The sequence below is a fragment of the Crinia signifera genome, chromosome 2, assembly GCF_055691185.1.
Source record: "Crinia signifera chromosome 2, ASM5569118v1, whole genome shotgun sequence".
In the NCBI taxonomy this organism is placed as follows: domain Eukaryota; kingdom Metazoa; phylum Chordata; class Amphibia; order Anura; family Myobatrachidae; genus Crinia; species Crinia signifera.
In genome coordinates this window covers 292,768,913-292,791,848 of record NC_139218.1, presented here as the reverse complement: position 1 = coordinate 292,791,848, position 22,936 = coordinate 292,768,913, and the positions used below count along the sequence as shown (strand labels likewise).

The 22,936-nt window shown below is 42.0% G+C and overlaps 1 protein-coding gene across 3 annotated transcripts in view; it reads right to left on the bottom strand.

Annotated features, from left to right (window-relative positions):
• Positions 1 to 2,703: 2,703 nt before the first annotated feature.
• The window catches only part of RBM26 (RNA binding motif protein 26), an 85,528-nt gene continuing 65,295 nt past the window's right edge, over positions 2,704 to 22,936 (bottom strand). For 2 of the 3 annotated variants that reach the window (XR_014469730.1, XR_014469731.1), the window contains 4 exons: positions 11,452 to 11,565; positions 9,597 to 10,550; positions 8,216 to 8,276; positions 2,704 to 5,761 (listed from right to left, as the gene is read on the bottom strand). Coding sequence is in view for 1 of the 3 variants with exons in the window: in XM_083168812.1 (XP_083024938.1) it covers positions 10,458 to 10,550; positions 11,452 to 11,565 (207 nt within the window). In the remaining 2 variants the exon portion in view is untranslated. Of the gene's footprint in view, positions 5,762 to 8,215; positions 8,277 to 8,658; positions 10,551 to 11,451; positions 11,566 to 22,936 lie in introns of those variants that run through there. The other variant, XM_083168812.1, reaches the window with a different exon arrangement.

Here is a 22,936-nt window from a genome sequence, read left to right as displayed (position 1 = left end):
CCAAAGCTGTAGCCCAAGTGGGCTCTGCTCTGCGAGCAAGTGCCAATTCAGATGTCAGCTTGGACATAGTACCCGCTAAGGTAGAAGCCCACTGGGGAGCCTGAGAGCCTGCAAGAGAAGCAGATTCGGCACCTGAACATGACTGACAGTGGCGTTCCCTTCAGCAGTGTACTGGGAAAACTTTGTTGTACAAACAGTACAGGCAAAAACCTTCTGAGAGGCTTTGGACCTGCCCGTCATGATCACCTGCTCGCCCGGCCCGACAATGCGTGTGATACAGGATACCACTCACACACACACACACTACGTACAGATACACCTCCCACAAGCCAAAAACCTCAGAGGTCCGTGAGACCTGGAGGAGAATGAGCCCTGCGTACACAAGAACCATATACAGTGCAAGGCACAATGTATATGTCAGCACATAAAACTTTTACAGAGCTTCCCAAGCTGCAGTCACCTGTAGAGAGGAAAGAGTCAGCCTTACTGAGTGTATCTGCATAATGGCCGCGCCATGCCCGCCTCACATTACAAAGAGTGTCCCCTCTCCCTCATACGTAGCCAGCCTGTGCAGTCCTGTCAGCGCCCGGAGCCACCCGCTGCTAGCGCTCCTCTGTGCAAGCCTCCGGCAAACAGCTTCGCCGAGCGGGACCTGCAGCACGAGGACGCGCCTGTCCGCAAGATGGCGGCGCCTCACAAACGCTGCAGAGATAAGCGCACAGCGCGGCTGAGTCGGAGAGCAGGGGACGGCGTGTGGAAAGTGCGCTCAGCGCAGTACTCACCACCGGAGGCTCCAAACTTCGTGACTGGCGTCCCCTTTGATGGAGGGGTGGCAGGAACACGGAAACGTACGGGCAGGCACCTTTAGCGAGGTCCTGACCGACGACCTGGAATTCCAGGGGCGCTGAATACCCGGACCCACACCTTTTCCTAGGTGGGGAAGGGATTCACAGTAAATGAGAAAAATCTTTCTAAAAGTAGAAAAAAACTAGAAAACGTGCAGGAGCAGCAAAACCTGTGACCTAACTAGGTCTATACGTAAATCGGACTCCTTATTTGTCCTATATGATGCTTTCCGCAGGGGTTGGCCTGCATCTAAGCAGACGATTGCACGATGGATCAAGTGGACGATCCGTAGTGCATACCTACACGCGGGACAGGTCCCTCCTGTCTCTTTGACAGCGCACTCTACCAGGTCGGTGAGTACGTCCTGGGCCGCTGAGAGAGGGGCTTCGGTCTCTCAGCTTTGCAGGGCGGCCACTTGGTCGTCACGAAACACGTTTGTGAAATTTTATCAGTTTGATACTTTTGCCTCTTCGGCCTCGACCTTTGGTCGGTTGGTTTTGCAGGATCCTCAGCGCTCTCCCGCCCGGGGCTTGGTCTTTGGAACCTCCCCGAAGTGATTCCAGTGGTCCCTGCTGCATGTCAGAGAAAAGAGGATTTTGGTACTTACCGGTAAATCCATTTCTCTGAGATCAGCAGGGACCACTGGACGCCCTCCCGGCTGCTGGATCCTGCCTGTTGTGGTTACTGTTGCGGCCCGGTCCGGTGCCTGCGTGTTGTTTGAATGTTTAAGTTTTATGTTGTTTTTCTGTAACCCTTTCCTCTAGTGGGCCAATTTCCTCACTGGGGGATTGTGGGTCTTAGAGGGGAGGAGCCAGTATCCCCTAATTAATATTAAGAAGTGCCTAGCTCCCAGCATTCCCAGCTCTAATACCCGAAGTGATTCCAGTGGTCCCTGCTGCATGTCAGAGAAAAATTGACAGCTTGGTACAACTGTCAAACAGATGTGGGGGGGGGGGGGGGGGGGGGGGGAGTGCTTGTGCTCTAAAGTATGTGGAAGTCACTATGTTGAAGTATATGGGTCGTGGTACAACTATGAATTTTATTTTGTGCGTATCATCTGTAACATTCTTTCACTTGGATAATAAGAAAAACAAGGCCTGTTGTTGACTGGCGAGTAGGTTAGAATCTTACAATAATCTCTCTTTAGCAGTACTGATCATAAATAAATTATTTTGGTTCAGTATTTAAATATGAAAGTCTGAATTTTTTTTAATTAATTTGTATACAAATTAATTTGCCTATACCTACTTTGATAATCTGGTATGTACATATGGAGAACGTGTCACTGATACTAACAGCCCGCCGTATTTTACTCTCTCTATTTACAGTTTCTTATATAGCGCAGCAGATCCGTTGCGCTTTACAATAGTAAACAGTGATAAGACAAACTGGGTAACAACAGACAGATTTGGAGGTAAGAGGGCCCTGCTGCAAGCTTACAATCTCTCTATGCACCATCTGCCAATACGGGGCTGCACAGGCTTTTTACACACTCGCAAATCCCATTCTTTGCGGACGGTGCACCGAGACAGGAAGACGCGCGGACTGTGGGGATGAATGAAACTGTACTTCCATTTTATGCATGGCTAGGTACCAGCCTGTCAAAATGATGGAACATGACAAATACCATCTAGTGTCCGCCAGAGCGCCAAACACCCATTGAGGTGATTCATTAGCCTTTTATTATATAGGGCTTGTCATCATCTTAGCTGTGTATCTCTACAGAATTTTGAGGTGTCTTGCATACAAATGCTGATCTATGCTAAACTTGATTCATTTATAACAAAACAGAAAAGGGACACATGATTTTGGAAAAGAAAAAAAAAACTTTATTTTTTATTTTGGAAAAAATAAATAAAAAATATAATGTTTAAACATCACAGACATCTAAGTCGCATTGTTGCCCTTCTTTGGCACCAAAATGTATCCTTGAACTTTGCAACTTTAGTGTAAAACAAAAATTTTCATTATTTAAATAGCTGAGAAAAAGCAGTATAAATGTTAGAAAATGTTTAGAATTTAAAGATGAAAATATACACATTTGTGAGCTATACAGTACATGGAATTACTGGTGCTTTTAACCGAGACGTCTTCAATCAGAACTGGACTTCAAAATCCTTTTTTAAAGTAACTTAGCACATGTAGCAACGCTGGTCTATGTAGAAATGCCAAGGTTGCCCAACAAACCACAAGTATTATGTTTGAAGTTACACTACCCAGTTTAAAGAGAATGAATAAACACAGAAATAAATGTAGTGCTAGAAGCACCAGAATGGTCTGTTCTGCAGAATCAAGGACAGGTGCTGTTCAGCAATGTCACTGCCTAGTATTCAAAATGTACAAAACCTTATGTATGTGAAGAACGAACCATGCATACATGACCCTATTGGGACTGCAGAGCTGCTTTGCTACTGCACATTTGCAATAACACCTGCAGACTCCATGTTAAATAGTTTAATAGGTGAATGTTTATATGCATATTCCAGAATGCTCAGAGATACATTTGGCAGTAGGTCCACGGAACAACTCTACCTGTGTACATTTATGGCTCATAAGTGGAAACTGTTTAATACTGAAGTCATCACGAATGAAAAAAATGTTTTATAATGTTTTACAACGCTCTATTCCTGATTGTCAGTTAAAACAGTATATTTTCAAGGCAACAAAAGTCCAACATACCAGGTTATTGTATGCCTTATTGCAATCTTACACAACATTACTTTGTTTGCATATGTGTAGTCTAGCCTGCAAATGATTTAATCCATTTACCTGTAGTCCGACCAATAACAAACAAGGGACATCATCATTTGGTGCAAAATGTCCTTATAAAACAGGAACCTTCGGCCCTCCAGCTATTGTTGAAGTACACCTCCCAGCATGCCCTGCAACAGTTTTAGTATGGCCAAATAGCAAAACTGTAGAAAAGCATGCTGGGATGTGCAGTTCAACAACAGCTGAGGGCGGAAGGTTCCCCATCCCAATTATAAAACATCAAATTCTTACCATTTTAGGTAGGGATCACATTATATAACATGAATGATTACATTAACATATTTAAGTAATAAATTACCCCAAATATTTCAAACCCATGGCTGAATTTTAACTGGATGAGAAAAAATGTATGGAATGTTTTACCATGAAAAATGCAAGGCCATGAGAATCAGTAATAGACATCAATAATCATTATTTACTATGTGCACACCGAGGAATTGTACCATCACCTGGTAAGCTTGCCAACCTGTAGAACAAGCGACTAAATAACTCTGTTGGGCTAGCAACATGGAACCGTCAATAGAAGCCTTCTTGCTAGACGTTTAATAAAACTCAGAAGAAACTCCATTGTGGAGTTAGTCAAGGGAAAGCCTATCATCACACCAGCAATTACTGAAATAGTACTTTTTACTCCTCTCAGAAATGATAGCGCACGTTTACACAATCTATCTTTACAGCTAAAACCCTAGGAGGCAGGGCCTGAGGGAAAACAACTGGGAGTGCCATAATGATTATGCCTTTGTCTTCCCAGGCACAGGGAGAGATAGAGCATCTTGCGGTGGAATTGGCTGAAGAGTGCAGTGGAAATGGGCTAAAGTGGAATGTGGTTTAAAGAAAACACAAATGCCTGCCATGTTCCAACAGTAGCTGTGCTTCAAAAAAGTGTAAAAATACAAAATAAACAAATCTAAATAGCAAATTCCCTTTGGCCTCTTTTAATGCAAGTCACTAGGAAACCGTCAAACTGGGAAAAGACCAGTTACCAAGACCTGCCTCAGAATGTTGATACATTTCTGTGCACAACAGATTACACTAAAATACCATGCTTAGATATAAAGGTCTTTGAATTAGTTCTGCAACTTACACATATTGATGAATTCCAGTTTGAAGGCTAAACTATTGTGTGATGTATCCGTTTACTAGAAACCAGTTCCTCATGAGCATTAGTCAGGCTGAGACATTGGAAAGCCTGCGGACTAGGTTTATGGTTTAGCCCACACAGATCTTGAATTTATTTGGGTGACGGGTCTAGTTTAAATGATTTATACAAATTAAATATCAATTCTACCAAGCTGAGGGACAACACTAATTACTATTACATATTGATCAAGCCACCTCTTCCAAAGCAGAAAGTTCTCTAGGTACGGATGCCACTTCTCTGAACTTTACCTTTACATGATTAAACACATTATCTAAATATCAAAACTGAAAGTGTGCCTAGCCATATACTTCTATTTCTAATAGCCCATGAAGTATATGTTGGCCTAAAACAAGGACAAACTATGTGTGCGTGTTTTGCGTGAACGTATGCTTTTGTCACAACCAGATGCAACAAAACTGCTTGATACTGCATTGCTTAGTTTAATAAATGGCACCTGTATATCTGATCTGTATAATTGCTACAATGCTGCGACTGATGCTTTTTTCTTTTCACTTCAAGTTCCGCTATGCTTCAAACACATTTTTCTGCATCTGATTGCAACAAAGACACACATTTGAGTGGAAAATAAAAACAAAACGTTTGACGGCACTCATTCATGACACATGGCAGTTTGAGGCTAGGTGTATGATTCCACATTTTTGTGCATGTGTACATATAAACACATACACACACCTAGATAAATATATATGTAGAACTACAATGTGTAAAACTCTCAGAAGAACTTGTATAAGACTAGCATGAGGCTTGAATTAAATAAAGGTACACAAACTGCAATTGTTCTAGTGAGCACCTAAGATTATTACATTAGGATATCTGCGGGAAAGACTCAAAGGAAAAGTATTTTGCTAGTGTTCAGACTCAAAGCAAGAAAAATTCCCATATAATAGACTACTGGGACAGCTATTTAAAAAAAAAAATAACAAAGAGCATTATGTAGATTGCCAGTTCTCTGTGAAAAATCGCCAAAACTGATGGTTATACCTGTAAAAGAAATAAAACAGCAATAAATAAAAAAAGACAATATCGTAACACTTTTATAATATATAGACATCAGTTAGATCAGGGATAGCCAACTCCAGTCCTCGAGAGCTACCAACAGTTCACATTTTCCAGACAACCTAGCTGCTACACAGGTGCACTCATTACTCACTAACACATTTTAAAAGATTCACAAGTGGAGCTAATTATTTCACTTTGATTCTGTGAGGAGATCTGGAAAACATTAACTGTTGGTAGCTCTCGAGGACTGGAGTTGGATACCCCAGAGTTAGATTCTGGATATAGCAGACAATATCAAGACAACCAATGCATTAAATATAAGGGGGAATCAAATCACACTTTTGCCATGGGTGAAAAGTGAGGCTATTCAATTGCACTCGCTATGTTAAAGCCCATTAAAGGGAGGTGTGAACAGGCGTTGACATGGGTTATCTGATGCGAACTGACTGAAAAGTTAACCGATTCCATTCAGCCATTAACTTGCTAGCCATCAGGGATTTTTTCCCCAAAAAACTGAAGGGAAAGTGAAAAAATAAATCCCTGAACCCCTGATTTTGTGGCTAAATGGATTGCCCTGGGGGATCAATTATCTTACAGTAATCTGCTCTGGCTAAATGAATACCCCCTAAATCATTTAAGACAGGATTTATATATCCAATAATTTTATTTGGTTGAGCAAAAGATACAACCAAAAAGTAAGTAATAAGACAAACATGAATGTGAGTTGTAAGAAAGTAAAATCAACAACTATAGGGAGCCATAAGTGGCTGTTTAACATTCCGGCTAGAACAGTTATAACAAGTATAAGTTCTAACTTGAAGACAATGCAAGGTAATATAACGAAAGGTAGGTAAAATTATGTTGACATGTCAGTAATGTCTACTGAAGGAGAAAAGGGAGATAATTGTGTGTTATTGAGGACGAGCCTGGGCTGTTGGGATGGGGTTGTGGAGGAGAGGGAAGTCTATAGGCAGGGGCGAATTTAGGGGTCAGGCCGCCCCTAGGCACAACATTTTTGCCCCCCCCCTATTTTAATGTAATCATTATACACACACATAAACATATGTATATATGTATGTATATATATATATATATATATATATATATATATATATATATATATATATATATATATATATATATATATATATATATATATATATATATATACACACACACACACACACACACACACGTATATGTGTATATAAATATATATATATTTATATATACACAAACATTATATATATATATATATATATATATATATATATATATATATATATTATATACTTCATTCAAATGTAACTGTAGCCCACCTCATAACGTGGAGTATTAACTGTATGTGAGCCAGAGAGCCACAGTCAGACACTGACAGAGCAGCGCAGGATGAGCTCAGCTCAGCTCAGCTGCTTTCCACGCCCATTGGATACACAGCAGCATAGGCTGTGTGTATACAGTAGCCAATGGGCGCTGGAGGCAGTGAGCCTGAGCAAATCAGCTCACTCGACGAAGACGCAGCCTGGGGGGAACCATGGATACACAGCCTGACAGTGACAGCCGCGAGCCGCCGCCGGTGATGTACATACTACTGTGTGCATGGCAGAGCGGGAGGGTAGCGGCGGGTAACGAGCGACGCTGCCGCTGACATATGATGATGAATCATGTCAGCGGCGGCGCCGCTTGTCACTTGCCACTTGCCGCTTCCCACCCGCTCTGCCATGCTGCTATTTAAAAGCATGGCAGTCCGCAAGTGCCGCCCTAGATTAGTGCCACCCTGAGGCCCGTGCCTCACGGGCCTAGGCACAAATCCGCCTCTGTCTATAGGTACAGTTAAAAGTTAAGACAGGATTTAACTGGTGACATGATATAGCAATAGTAGTATTCTTTAAAGTGATATGTACAGCAAGTCACTAATGAAAAAAATCATATGTTGACTACATCTGCTTTTACCAAATTTTACTACAATGACTCCCATTTTGCATAAGATATGGATCACAAAATGACTACTGCTTGTTTAAGTCTAATAGGGTTGCCAAATTATCCACTTTAACAAGCAACACATGATTATACAGGTTCTCTGGCTGATTACAACCAAGTGAAATGCAGACTTGAGGCCCCCACACACTAGGGCAGTGGTTCTCAAACTCGGTCCTCAGGACCTCACACAGTTCACATTTCCCAGGTCACCCGACAGGTGCACTCATTATGACAGACACATTTTAAAAGATCCACAGGAGGAGCTAATTATTTCACTTGATTCTGTGAGAAAATATGCATTGTGTGGGGTCCCAGACGGAGTTGAAGTCACCTTAATGTATGCCGAGCTTGAAAGTCGCTAGCCACAAAACCTGTGTCCTTAAATGTGTCCCTTACTAAAGTGGTTATTGGGCTAACATCTGCCAAATAAACCCCCAATAAAATATCATACTGTACCTCTTTCTGATTAAAATTCTTGATGCATATCACATGTGCAAAATTTCTTAAGGCACGAAATCTACACACAAAAAGAAAAAAAGCTTAAAACAAATTGTAAATAAAAAAAAAAGTATATTCCTCAAATTATTGTAAATCCTATAATAAACTTGGATAGCTTATTTGAAAAAAATAAAAACAAAATCTAAGATAATACTGCTCATCTCTCTATTTAAGTCCTTTTAAACAATACTCATAGCTCAGTTTAATGGTGCAGCGAGACCAATGTGTGCAACGAGCAAAATGTTCAAATATCTGAGAATTTTTTTAAGACTAAGGGGCAGATGTACTAAGCCTTGGATAATTAAATTGGAAAGATAACAAACCCTCCAATAAGCTCCTAGCAGTCATTTATCAAACACAGCCTGTAACATGGCAGTTAGGATTGGCTGGTGCCCTCTCTCTTCTCTGAAAGGCTTAGTACAGCTTTCCCTTAGACCTAAACAAGTGCATTCAACTTTATTCTCAAGTAGACCTGTCCTCATTAGCTCAACATTAATCTTTACCAATGTTCTGTATAAAAAATAAAAATAAAGTTCTCAACTGCAAATTAAATTTGTAGATGTTATTCTCTACTATACAATATAAAAGGTCAAACCAGATTAAAACCAAAAACATAAACTAGATTTAAAAAAAAAAAAATCCCTGGAGAGGGAGAAGTTTCCCATCTTCTGTCATTTGAATGTCTACTAGATAAAGGACGGAAGGGAATTGGTTGCTTTGAACAACTTCCCCGATTTATAGCCCCATACACACTAGACAACTAGGGGCACAGTCATAGTTAACTATATTGGTATTGCTGCTGGTCAAACAATATTGAGTGTACACATTGAACGTGCGGGTTGTTGGCAATATAGCCAAAAATTACCAGCATGTTCAGTAGATGAGGGAAGTGTACACAATCTACTTCTGAGAGATATCTTTTCATTTCTGGTCTAGTGTGTATGGAGCATCACTCCAAGATGATTTATTACCACATTTAGGTGATCGGATCACTTTAATATTATAGGCGTTATCAAATTAGCTGTGGCAATTTACCTCAACTACTGGATTCACCATCAGTTATCTAATTAGCCCCTGTACCCAGCACTTGTTGTGGATTATGTCTGAGGCACCCGGATCAGGAGTTTATTTCAAATCATCTGTTATTGTACAAAATGGCTAGATTTTCAGCCTCAAAAAATAGCCTATAATTGGATATTGTGATAAGGACCATCGGATTAAAAGCAATTAGCACTTTTTTTGGGAGGGGGTGGCAAAAAAATGATTGCATCTAACTGGAGACCACCCCAACTATATTCCTCAGATAATTATTAATGACACAATAAGAAAAGTTACTTACCAATACCTGCGTTTCTCTTGTTTCAAGAACACTCAGGAGCGAAAACATTCAACGTCCATCAGTGTAAACACTTTTGCCTCTCAGTAGTTAAGTAACCATATAAAGACAATGCACTTTCCATATAAAACAATTTTGCATGTTACTTTAGATGTTTAATTTGACATGACAGCATAAAATATTTAACATGTGAAGTGATGAGGTTGTAGCCACTGGAATGGTTTAATTTTTTTTTTTTTTTTTATTATTATTATTTTTTTAACCCAGATTTGCCAAAGCTCTATTTTCGTTACTGTTTTTTGGCATCTTTCTTGGACCATTCCATTTTTTTCTATTTTTATTTTTGACATATTAAGTCAAGGACTTATATGCAAAGCAGTTGTACAATGTTATTAAAACCCATACGTAAAATACGTACACAAATGAAATTGAACAAAAAGGCTACTACATAGTAAAGCCTACACAGAACACTATGTATTTTGTTTTGTACATAACAATTGAGATTCCTGTTCGTATTCATCTACACATGTCTGAAAACATTAATAGATTTTAAAGCAAATTCTGTTATCAAGGGAACAAAACAACTTGCATTACACAAGTTCCTTAAATTACAAATGAAACCAAAAATTGTACACCCAGCAAAAATGCGTGTAATAAAACCATTGCATATGTATCAATAATGATGCACTCTGCAATCATTTACTGAAATGTGACAACAACAGAAGGCTTTCATGTCTTCAGCTTCCCAAACCAAGCGTCCACTACATCTTTCCACACAGAAATGCAGGAAAACCAATGGAAAAGTGCTTAAAAGATCTTGGTAACAGTCCAGGCATTTACAGCTGAATCATTGGGCAAAAAGAATCATCTTCTCCAAGACCGTGACTCGTTATCTTCCTCCTCCTCTTCATCATCGTCCTGCAGCAAGGAGTCATCCACAAGAGTTTCTTCTTGCAACTGGGAAAAATACATTGGTTTGTATAATAAAATGTTTATAAACTAAGGGCAGCATTTTATTAGGAATGATCAGTGGCATATTAACACAGCCTTACTAATAAATATGCAGTTTGTATCAACCATGGCTTGCTTCACCGGTGAAGCCACCACCCCCTCGCCAATCTGGTGCTGGCAGCCCACCACTGTCAATGATGGGATGCTGTAAGCATGATGCCAATCTGCGCATGTGCATGAAACTTACTTTGAGGGGACCATGCAATGCCTGGAAGAATTCGCAGAAGCTGGAAGGGCTGCTGCTGGGTCCACAGAGCCGACAATGGGAACATATTGCGTTTACCAACTGTAGATGGCATGAGCAGCACAGAGCCCTAGCAGCAAGCTTGCCGAAGGAGGATGGAACTTCTTTAGCAAATGCGATACGAGCTAAGTCTCACTGCTAAAAGGGGCCCTAAATGTAAGTGATAAACCAGATACCTAATAAAGAACATATGGATAAGTTAGTCTAGATGAACCTTTTGGTAATTATGCTTTTCACTTTCAGAAAGCTTGTGCAGACAGCTACAAGCAAAGCAGTATTGTACAGAATATGTAAATGCTTCCTTACAAAGAGCACTAATGTTGATCAAATACAGGAGCCCTCGTTTTTTTCATCATTAGCAATAGTTACATATATCAATGAGCCAACTGGCTTCCCACAATGAAGCAAATATCACCATCGACTGCCCTCCATAAAGAAAAAAAAAACTAATAATTAAGTAGTTATCAATAAAAACGCCTGGCTTCTGGTTAGCTCATAGTCAGAGGTCTACTGAAATGATTCCCAGCTTCAGAATATGGCACTTTGCTTGTCAGGAAATCGCCTTGTGAAAGCTCAGCCACCATGTAAAACACAGACACTCACCTCCTCCTCCTCTTGTTCAGCCTCTTCTGCCTCTGTGCTACTTGTATTTGGTATTGGTTTATTCCAAGATAATTTCAAGTCCTGTCCTTTGAAACGGGCCCCGTGGATGGCAGCCTTAGGATGGAAAAAAGAAAAAAATGGTGAAACATTCATTTAAGTCAAAAATTAAATTCACAACTAAAACAATCAAGTACGAGCGTGAACAGACACCCAATCTGAGGGTATTTGGGAACGACGTGGATAGATCCATCTTTGCATGAACAAGTTTGTTTTTAAATGACAAATTCTAGTTTCAGTATGAAGGAAAGCGGTTTATAATTTACCCTGTTCTTTTACCATTTCCAGATGTAAACAGGCGGGATTGTGTGAACGCTACTCTGGCAAATTTACCCTTTTCATCAAAACTGATTTCATTAATATATAAAATCCTTATTTTGAGCAAAAAGTATTTGTGGTCCTTTTTATGAGAGGAGAAACTGAAAAGGGAATCATCACTGTGACCTATAGCAGTTGGAAAGACAAATAACCTTTGAAGAACAGAGTCAGTAATTGAAAATGGAAAAGATCTAGTACTAAAATACTGAAGACTTGCTTGGTGCCAGCTGCACAGACTGGCTGCTTTGGAAATTGTATGCTCAAATTAAAGTAACATGAAGCGGTATAAATCAGTGTTAGCAACATACCCAAATATCTGGGACAGCCACACAAGATTTATAGCACAATCCTAAAGTACAGAATAATGTGAAATGTAGAAACAATTACATGTTCAATGACATCTGAACATGAATTGTGTGATATTGAAGTCCTCAGGTATAAATTTTCAATCTGTACATATAAATTTATGATATATTTAAAGGATGCTAAACTCATTACCATGCAGCTCATGCGTCTTCTGTTCATGGTCTAATAATAATGTCACACAAGTCAAATTTTTTTTTTACGTATTTTTACGTGACATTTCAGATAAGGAACTATTTTTTATCTTTAGGGGAAAGGGCTTCTAACAAGAAATCCTCATCAGCATATTCGGTCCTGACCACTCAGCCAACAAGTATAAATAGTGCAGGAGGGGGATGTAAGGGGTCACTCTGATGCCAGGCCTAAAAAATACATAAACTTATGAATAGTCCTTAAGGTCTTCGTTCAAGTCAACTACCATTTATGAAGCAATACAGACATCTAGAAGTGGTTAACAGAAAGCCGAGACTGCTGTAAGTGTGCAGGTGGTTTATGCACATGGATAAGAATATAAATGCAATTTTATGCCTATAGCAACCAATAATTTTCTAGAATGCAAAAGAGAAATGATTGACCAATAGATGGGTTGCTATGGGCAACATCACCTCTTTTCAGTTTTAGAAGCTTTAGTAAATGTATCCCTAATTGTCTGAATATAGGGAGAAAAAGAAGGAATCATTAAAACAGGTTTTCTATATCCACATGGAGACCCTGATCCTATGATGGCTGAGAAGTAGATCATTTTGGGATTAAACATTTTTAACCCCTTCACGACATTTGGCGTATATATACGTCATGGCCGGGAAGTACTTCCCGACCGTTGACGTATATATACGTCATGGCTTAAAACTGTCACTGCGTCTAGAGACGCAGTGACAGAGGGACGATGTCTGCTGTCCCTGACAGCAGACATGTCCGTGCATGCCCAGGGGGGGCGGCGATGCCGCCCCCCCGTCGGCGATCGCTGTGATTGGCTGTTCATTGTGAACAGCCATTCACAGCGTTTTCTGTGTCACCGGCGAATAACGTTCGCCGGTGACACGGGATCGGAGGTGATTGGTGTTGTAAAGTACAGCACCAATCACCGCGGGGTGTAAGGGTGACACTGGTGTCACCCCACCTCATCCCTCCCGCCCCCAAAGGCCGTGATTGGTTCGTCGGACCGACGGACCAATCACAGCCATGGAGGGGGGTTTAAACTAACGGTGACTGCACTGCAGACGCCATTCCGGTCTGGAATAGCGTGCAGTGCGGTCACCGTGCCCAGCTGCCGCCTATACTGACCAGAACCCATCCAAAATACTTACCTGATCATTGAGATTGCTTATGCTTGTGACATCTTGTGACATCCTGTGACATCTTGTGCTGCTGCGATTTATTAGATAGAGAGAGAGTTAGAGAGAGAGAGATAGAGAGAGATAGAGAGAGATAGAGAGGCCTAGTGCTATATTTTGTGCTGCTGCAGTGTGATAGAGCTATAGATAGAGAGATAGAGAGAGATAAGGCCCCCATACATTAGGCCGACTTGTCCTTAGGACAAGTCGGACCCAATACTCCTGTGAGCCGCCCGGCAGCTCCCCGGGAGGCTCACATACAATTTGGCACTTGATGAGCCAAATTTTACATGTGATAAATCGCTTGCGATTTATCACATGTACGGGGAGCTGCAGCGGGCGGTGAGGGGCATGGGGGCCGGTGGTGATCAGGGGCAGCAGTGGGGCGGGCAGCGGGGGTACTGAGTGCTGACCTGGGGGCGGTGTGGTCAGCAGCAGGGCTCATCAGGGGGACGCCGGAGCGGGGAGCGTGTCCTGACGCTGTAACTAGCCGGCAGCGCCTGTGTGTGATGATCTGGCCGGGCGGCGGGCGCTGTGATCATTCACATATATCATTCAGCAGCGCTGCGGGACGGACGGGGCCGGGCAGTGGCGGGTATTATATTTTTAAAACACCTGTCAAATGACTAGCCGTTCTCTGATTGGCTGAGAGCTCTCAGCCAATGACTGACCGTTGGCTGAGAGCTCTCAGCCAATCAGAGAACGGCTAGTCATTTGACAGGTGTTTTAAAAATATAATACCCGCCACTGCCCGGCCCCGTCCGTCCCGCAGCGCTGCTGAATGATATATGTGAATGATCACAGCGCCCGCCGCCCGGCCAGATCATCACACACAGGCGCTGCCGGCTAGTTACAGCGTCAGGACCCGCTCCCCGCTCCGGCGTCCCCCTGATGAGCCCTGCTGCTGACCACACCGCCCCCAGGTCAGCACTCACCGCCAGCTAAAGGTCCCAAGTCGGGTGGTCGGACGTGCAGCAGGTCCGACCACCCGACGCAGATCCGATGCGCACGGGACCGCGCATCGGATCTGAGGGGACATCAAAAGTAGCCGATTTTGGTCCGATTTCGCCCAGATCCGACTGATCTGGCCTAAATCGGACCAAAATTGGCTAGTGTATGGGGGCCTATAGAGAGAGATAGAGAGAGAGAGATAGAGAGAGAGATAGTGACAGATTGTGCTATATATTTTTTATATAACTGAAAGAGATAGAGAGAGATAGAGAGAGATAGAGAGGCCTAGTGCTATATTTTGTGCTGCTGCAGTGTGATAGAGCTATAGATAGATAGAGAGAGATTGAGAGAGATAGAGAGAGAGAGAGATAGAGAGATAGTGACAGATTGTGCTATATATTTTTTTTATAACTGACTGCTGCCCCCCCTTTTGTGCTGATCAGTATAAATTAACTGATCAGCAACTTTTTGGGGGCGCAGGTTTTTTTTTATATATAGATATACCTGTCAGTGCTGCTGCTGCAGTGTCATAGAGTGATAGATAGTGAGAGATAGAGAGATAGAGAGAGATAGTGACAGAGAGTGATAGAGAGTGCTAAATTTTGTGTCTGCTGCCCCCGCCTTTTGTGCTGATCACTATATCTGAGGTGATCAGCAACTTTTTAGGGGTGCAGAGGTTTTTTTTTTTATATATACCTGTCAGTACCACCAAAGGTTGTGCACCTGCTGCCCCTCACTGGTAATCAGTGTCGCATCACTGATCACCTTTTTTTATTTTTTGTGAGTGCTGTGGGGTCTTTTTTACATTTTTTTTTTTACACACACTGTGATTTTGTGTGTGTCCTGTGGCCACTGTGCGCTGATCAGTGACGTACATCACTGATCAGCTTTTTCGGCACAGGGTTGATCTATTTTATTTTTTTTTTAATCAAATTCCTGTTGCCTTTGAGCGCTGTTCAGTGACGGACGTTACTGACCAACATCTGTGCTCAATTTTTGGCGCAGGACCTTTTTTTTTTTTTAACCCCTTCCATTTTTTTTTTTTTTAACCCCTTCCATTTTTTTTTTTAACCCCTTCCATTTTTTTTTTTTAACCCCTTCCATTTTTTTTTTTTGAACCCTTCAATTTTTTTATTTTTGTATTTTTTTTTTTCTGCACTACATACATACACACTACATACCCCCCGGGTTGAAATAAAGTTTGTACCCCCCCCTACACTATACACGTGTTGAAACATTTCACTACCAGTAACACAAAAATATAAATGGCATCCCAAATGTCATCCCAAATGTCGTCCCAGTCATCCAGGAGAATGTATTCGGTGGAGGAGGCATATGCCATGCTTGCCTCTGACTCTGACACAGCCAGTGAGGCAAGCGGGGAATTTGAAGGATTTGTCTTAAGCTCCTCTTCCTCCTCTGATGATGAGGGACCCCCTCAAAGACGCCCCCGTAGAGCAGCTGAGACCCCCCCCCCAATAATTGATCTCGTATGGACCCCACCACCAGACAATTTTGAGCCCCAGGTTCCTGAGTTTTTGGCCATCCCAGGAATCCAATTTGATTCAACAGGTCTCAGAGAAATTGACATTTTTAAATTATTTTTCTCTGATGATTTTATAAATTTAATGGTGGACCAAACTAATTTATATGCCCAGCAGTTTATTGCTCAAAACCCCACGTCATCATTTGCTAGGTGGACCCCTGTAGATGCAGTAGAGATGATGACGTTTTGGGGTCTGGTGTTACATATGGGCATAGTAAAAAAGCCACAAATTAGGCAATATTGGAGTACAGATGTTCTGTACAGCACCCTATTTCACCGTATGGCCATGCCCCGGGCTCGTTTTGAGGCAATCCATAAATTTATACATTACACCGATAATGCACAGTGCCCACCCAGAGATGATCCCACCTTTGACAGGCTATTCAAAGTCAGGCCGGTCATTGATCATTTCAGTGCCAAATTTGCAGAGCTATACATCCCTGATAAATGTATTAGTATCGACGAGTCCCTTATACATTTTAAAGGAAGGGTTAAATTCCGCCAGTACCTTCCCAGTAAGAGGGCAAGGTATGGGATAAAAATGTATAAGCTGTGTGAAAGCACCACAGGGTACACCCACAAGTTTAGGGTATATGAAGGGAAGGATTCAAGAATTGAACCACCAGAATGCCCCCCCTCCCTCGTAGGTGTTAGTGGAAAAATTGTCTGGGATTTAATGCACCCCTTCCTGGATAAGGGTTATCACCTCTATGTGGATAACTTTTACACCAGCATCCCCCTGTTTAAGGCCCTTGGTTCAAGAGGTACAGCAGCTTGCGGTACTGTGCGCAAGAACCAAAGAGGCCTCCCCAAAACGCACATTGCCCAAGTAATGAGAAGGGGTGAAAGCAGGGGAATATGCACCGAAAATATGTTGTTGGTCAAATATAAGGACAAGAGGGATGTCCTTATACTGACAACAATTCATGGAGACAGTACCACCTCCATCCCTGTACGAGGTACCAGTACCCACACCTCAAAACCAAATTGTATCCTAGATTACAATAAGTACATGGGTGGAGTGGATCTTTCAGATCAGGTACTGAAGCCGTACAGTGCCCTGCGGAAAACAAATATCTGGTACAAGAAGCTGGCCGTGTATATCATCCAGATGGCACTGTATAACGCTTACGTGCTATTCCGTTCTACCGGCCAGAGGGGGACATTTATGCACTTTCAAGAGGAAGTCATAAAGAGCCTAACATTTGGGAATCAGCAGGCAGAGGGCCCCAGTACTTCTAGTACTGGCCCCCGTATTGTACCAGGGCAGCATTTTCCCAACGAAATCCCCTCCACTGCAAGAAAGGGCAGGACACAAAAAAGGTGCAAAGTTTGCTATAAAAAGGGAATAAGAAAGGAAACTATTTTCCACTGTGAAACTTGCCCCGACAAACCCGGCCTATGTATAAAGGAGTGTTTCAAAATATACCACACATCTATGGATTATTAGGTTCATCATTTCACCGTGCTTCGGGGGTCTTGCTAATGCCACATAGCACCCACCATTCATTCCACCAGAATCTGAGCTGCAAAAACCAAAAATCACTCCTTCCCTTCTGAGTCCTGCCATGCACCCAACTGGTATTTTTTGGTCACATGTGAGGCATTGCCGTACTCTGGAGAAATGGGGGCACAGATTTTGGGGTGCTTTGTCTCCTTCATTCCTTGTGAAAATGAAAAATTTTGAGCCAGAAGTACATTTTTGTGTAAAAAAAATGTATTTTTTTCATTTTCACTGCCCAGTTGTACCAAAATTGATGAAACCCCTGGGGGTTTGAAATGTACACTATACCAGGGGTTCCCAATCTTTTTCTAATCACGGCACCTTAGAGTATCAGAATTTTTTCAAGGCACCCCTAAGCCCCAAAAAATATATATCATATAAAGTAGATAGTGTTTATATGTGCTTCTTAGGTTCAGTTATGTGGTAAAGGGCAGTATTTGGTTCTGATTATACACATTTTATGATTGGCAGCCACCAGCACTGGTTTTGTCCAGAAATAATTGATCATAAAGAATTTTAATTGGTCCTGGACAATCAACCAGAGGCACCCCTGCAAGTGTCCCGAGGCACCCCAGGGAGCCACGGCACACAGTTTGGGAACCACTGCACTATACCCCTAGATGAATTCCCTGAGGGGTGTAGTTTGCAAAATGGGGTCACTTGTGGGGGGGTTCCACTGTATTGGTAATGCAACATAGCACCCACCATTCATTCCACCAAAATCTGTGCTGCAAAATCCAAAAATCACTCCTTCCCTTCTGAGTCCTGCCATGCACCCAACTGGTATTTTTTGGTCACATGTGAGGCATTGCCGTACTCTGGAGAAATGGGGGCACAGATTTTGGGGTGCTTTGTCTCCTTCATTCCTTGTGAAAATGAAAAATTTTGAGCCAGAAGTACATTTTTGTGTAAAAAAATGTATTTTTTTCATTTTCACTGCCCAGTTGTACCAAAATTGATGAAACCCCTGGGGGTTTGAAATGTACACTATACCCCTAGATGAATTCCCTGAGGGGTGTAGTTTGCAAAATGGGGTCACTTGTGGGGGGGTTCCACTGTATTGGTAATGCAACATAGCACCCACCATTCATTCCACCAAAATCTGTGCTGCAAAATCCAAAAATCACTCCTTCCCTTCTGAGTCCTGCCATGCACCCAACTGGTATTTTTTGGTCACATGTGAGGCATTGCCGTACTCTGGAGAAATGGGGGCACAGATTTTGGGGTGCTTTGTCTCCTTCATTCCTTGTGAAAATGAAAAATTTTGAGCCAGAAGTACATTTTTGTGTAAAAAAATGTATTTTTTTCATTTTCACTGCCCAGTTGTACCAAAATTGATGAAACCCCTGGGGGTTTGAAATGTACACTATACCCCTAGATGAATTCCCTGAGGGGTGTAGTTTGCAAAATGGGGTCACTTGTGGGGGGGTTCCACTGTATTGGTAATGCAACATAGCACCCACCATTCATTCCACCAAAATCTGTGCTGCAAAATCCAAAAATCACTCCTTCCCTTCTGAGTCCTGCCATGCACCCAACTGGTATTTTTTGGTCACATGTGAGGCATTGCCGTACTCTGGAGAAATGGGGGCACAGATTTTGGGGTGCTTTGTCTCCTTCATTCCTTGTGAAAATGAAAAATTTTGAGCCAGAAGTACATTTTTGTGTAAAAAAATGTATTTTTTTCATTTTCACTGCCCAGTTGTACCAAAATTGATGAAATCCCTGGGGGTTTGAAATGTACACTATACCCCTAGATGAATTCCCTGAGGGGTGTAGTTTGCAAAATGGGGTCACTTGTGGGGGGGTTCCACTGTATTGGTAATGCAACATAGCACCCACCATTCATTCCACCAAAATCTGTGCTGCAAAATCCAAAAATCACTCCTTCCCTTCTGAGTCCTGCCATGCACCCAACTGGTATTTTTTGGTCACATGTGAGGCATTGCCGTACTCTGGAGAAATGGGGGCACAGATTTTGGGGTGCTTTGTCTCCTTCATTCCTTGTGAAAATGAAAAATTTTGAGCCAGAAGTACATTTTTGTGTAAAAAAATATATTTTTTTCATTTTCACTGCCCAGTTGTACCAAAATTGATGAAACCCCTGGGGGTTTGAAATGTACACTATACCCCTAGATGAATTCCCTGAGGGGTGTAGTTTGCAAAATGGGGTCACTTGTGGGGGGGTTCCACTGTATTGGTGCTTTGGGAGTCTTGCTAATGCAACATAGCACCCACCATTCATTCCACCAAAATCTTTGCTGCAAAATCCAAAAATCACTCCTTCCCTTCTAAGTCCTGCCATGCACCCAACTGGTATTTTTTGGTCACATGTGAGGCATTGCCGTACTCGGGAGAAATTGGGGCACAGATTTTGGGGTGCTTTGTCTCCTTCATTCCTTGTGAAAATGAAAAATTTTGAGCCAGAACTGCATGTTTGTGTAAAAAAATGTAATTTTCCATTTTCACATCCCAGTTGTACCAAAATTGGTGAAACCCCTGGGGGTTTGAAATGTACACTATACCCCTAGATGAATTCCCTGAGGGGTGTACTTTGCAAAATGGGGTGACTTGTGGGGGGGTTCCACTGTATTGGTGCTTTGGGAGTCTTGCTAATGCAACATAGCACCCACCATTCATTCCACCAAAATCTTTGCTGCAAAATCCAAAAATCACTCCTTCCCTTCTAAGTCCTGCCATGCACCCAACTGGTATTTTTTGGTCACATGTGAGGCATTGCCGTACTCGGGAGAAATTGGGGCACAGATTTTGGGGTGCTTTGTCTCCTTCATTCCTTGTGAAAATGAAAAATTTTGAGCCAGAACTGCATGTTTGTGTAAAAAAATGTAATTTTCCATTTTCACATCCCAGTTGTACCAAAATTGGTGAAACCCCTGGGGGTTTGAAATGTACACTATACCCCTAGATGAATTCCCTGAGGGGTGTACTTTGCAAAATGGGGTGACTTGTGGGGGGGTTCCACTGTATTGGTGCTTTGGGAGTCTTGCTAATGCAACATAGCACCCACCATTCATTCCACCAAAATCTTTGCTGCAAAATCCAAAAATCACTCCTTCCCTTCTGAGTCCTGCCATGCACCCAACTGGTATTTTTTGGTCACATGTGAGGCATTGCCGTACTCGGGAGAAATTGGGGCACAGATTTTGGGGTGCTTTGTCTCCTTCATTCCTTGTGAAAATGAAAAATTTTGAGCCAGAACTGCATGTTTGTGTAAAAAAATGTAATTTTCCATTTTCACATCCCAGTTGTACCAAAATTGGTGAAACCCCTGGGGGTTTGAAATGTACACTATACCCCTAGATGAATTCCCTGAGGGGTGTACTTTGCAAAATGGGGTGACTTGTGGGGGGGTTCCACTGTATTGGTGCTTTGGGAGTCTTGCTAATGCAACATAGCACCCACCATTCATTCCACCAAAATCTTTGCTGCAAAATCCAAAAATCACTCCTTCCCTTCTAAGTCCTGCCATGCACCCAACTGGTATTTTTTGGTCACATGTGAGGCATTGCCGTACTCGGGAGAAATTGGGGCACAGATTTTGGGGTGCTTTGTCTCCTTCATTCCTTGTGAAAATGAAAAATTTTGAGCCAGAACTGCATGTTTGTGTAAAAAAATGTAATTTTCCATTTTCACATCCCAGTTGTACCAAAATTGGTGAAACCCCTGGGGGTTTGAAATGTACACTATACCCCTAGATGAATTCCCTGAGGGGTGTACTTTGCAAAATGGGGTGACTTGTGGGGGGGTTCCACTGTATTGGTGCTTTGGGAGTCTTGCTAATGCAACATAGCACCCACCATTCATTCCACCAAAATCTTTGCTGCAAAATCCAAAAATCACTCCTTCCCTTCTAAGTCCTGCCATGCACCCAACTGGTATTTTTTGGTCACATGTGAGGCATTGCCGTACTCGGGAGAAATTGGGGCACAGATTTTGGGGTGCTTTGTCTCCTTCATTCCTTGTGAAAATGAAAAATTTTGAGCCAGAACTGCATGTTTGTGTAAAAAAATGTAATTTTCCATTTTCACATCCCAGTTGTACCAAAATTGGTGAAACCCCTGGGGGTTTGAAATGTACACTATACCCCTAGATGAATTCCCTGAGGGGTGTACTTTGCAAAATGGGGTGACTTGTGGGGGGGTTCCACTGTATTGGTGCTTTGGGAGTCTTGCTAATGCAACATAGCACCCACCATTCATTCCACCAAAATCTTTGCTGCAAAATCCAAAAATCACTCCTTCCCTTCTAAGTCCTGCCATGCACCCAACTGGTATTTTTTGGTCACATGTGAGGCATTGCCGTACTCGGGAGAAATTGGGGCACAGATTTTGGGGTGCTTTGTCTCCTTCATTCCTTGTGAAAATGAAAAATTTTGAGCCAGAACTGCATGTTTGTGTAAAAAAATGTAATTTTCCATTTTCACATCCCAGTTGTACCAAAATTGGTGAAACCCCTGGGGGTTTGAAATGTACACTATACCCCTAGATGAATTCCCTGAGGGGTGTACTTTGCAAAATGGGGTGACTTGTGGGGGGGTTCCACTGTATTGGTGCTTTGGGAGTCTTGCTAATGCAACATAGCACCCACCATTCATTCCACCAAAATCTTTGCTGCAAAATCCAAAAATCACTCCTTCCCTTCTAAGTCCTGCCATGCACCCAACTGGTATTTTTTGGTCACATGTGAGGCATTGCCGTACTCGGGAGAAATTGGGGCACAGATTTTGGGGTGCTTTGTCTCCTTCATTCCTTGTGAAAATGAAAAATTTTGAGCCAGAACTGCATGTTTGTGTAAAAAAAATGTAATTTTCCATTTTCACATCCCAGTTGTACCAAAATTGGTGAAACCCCTGGGGGTTTGAAATGTACACTATACCCCTAGATGAATTCCCTGAGGGGTGTAGATTGCAAAATGGGGTGACTTGTGGGGGAGGTTCCTAACTTTTAGCACTTATGGTGCCTAGAAACCTACATGGTGCCTAAAAAAAAATCTCATAAAAAGGAGGCTCCAAAATCAAGTAGGTGCTCCTTCTATTATGAAGCCTGTGGTTTGGTCAACGTGCACACTAGGGCCACATATAGGATATTTTTGAAAACAAAAGAATTGGGGGAATCAATTTTTAGTCACATTTCTCTAGTAAAATCTACTGTATTCGTTAGAAAAATGTATTAAAATTGAAACTCTGCAAAAAAAAAGAAATTTTGAAATTTCACCTACACTTTGTTTTAATTCCTGTGAAACACCTAAAGGGTTAACAAACTTCCAAAATGCTGTTTTGAATACTGTGAGGGGTGCAGTTTTTGAAATGGCATCATTTATGGGGGTGTCTCACATACAAGTCCCTCAAAGTCACATCAGAACTGAACTGGTCCCTAAAAAAATCAGTGTTTG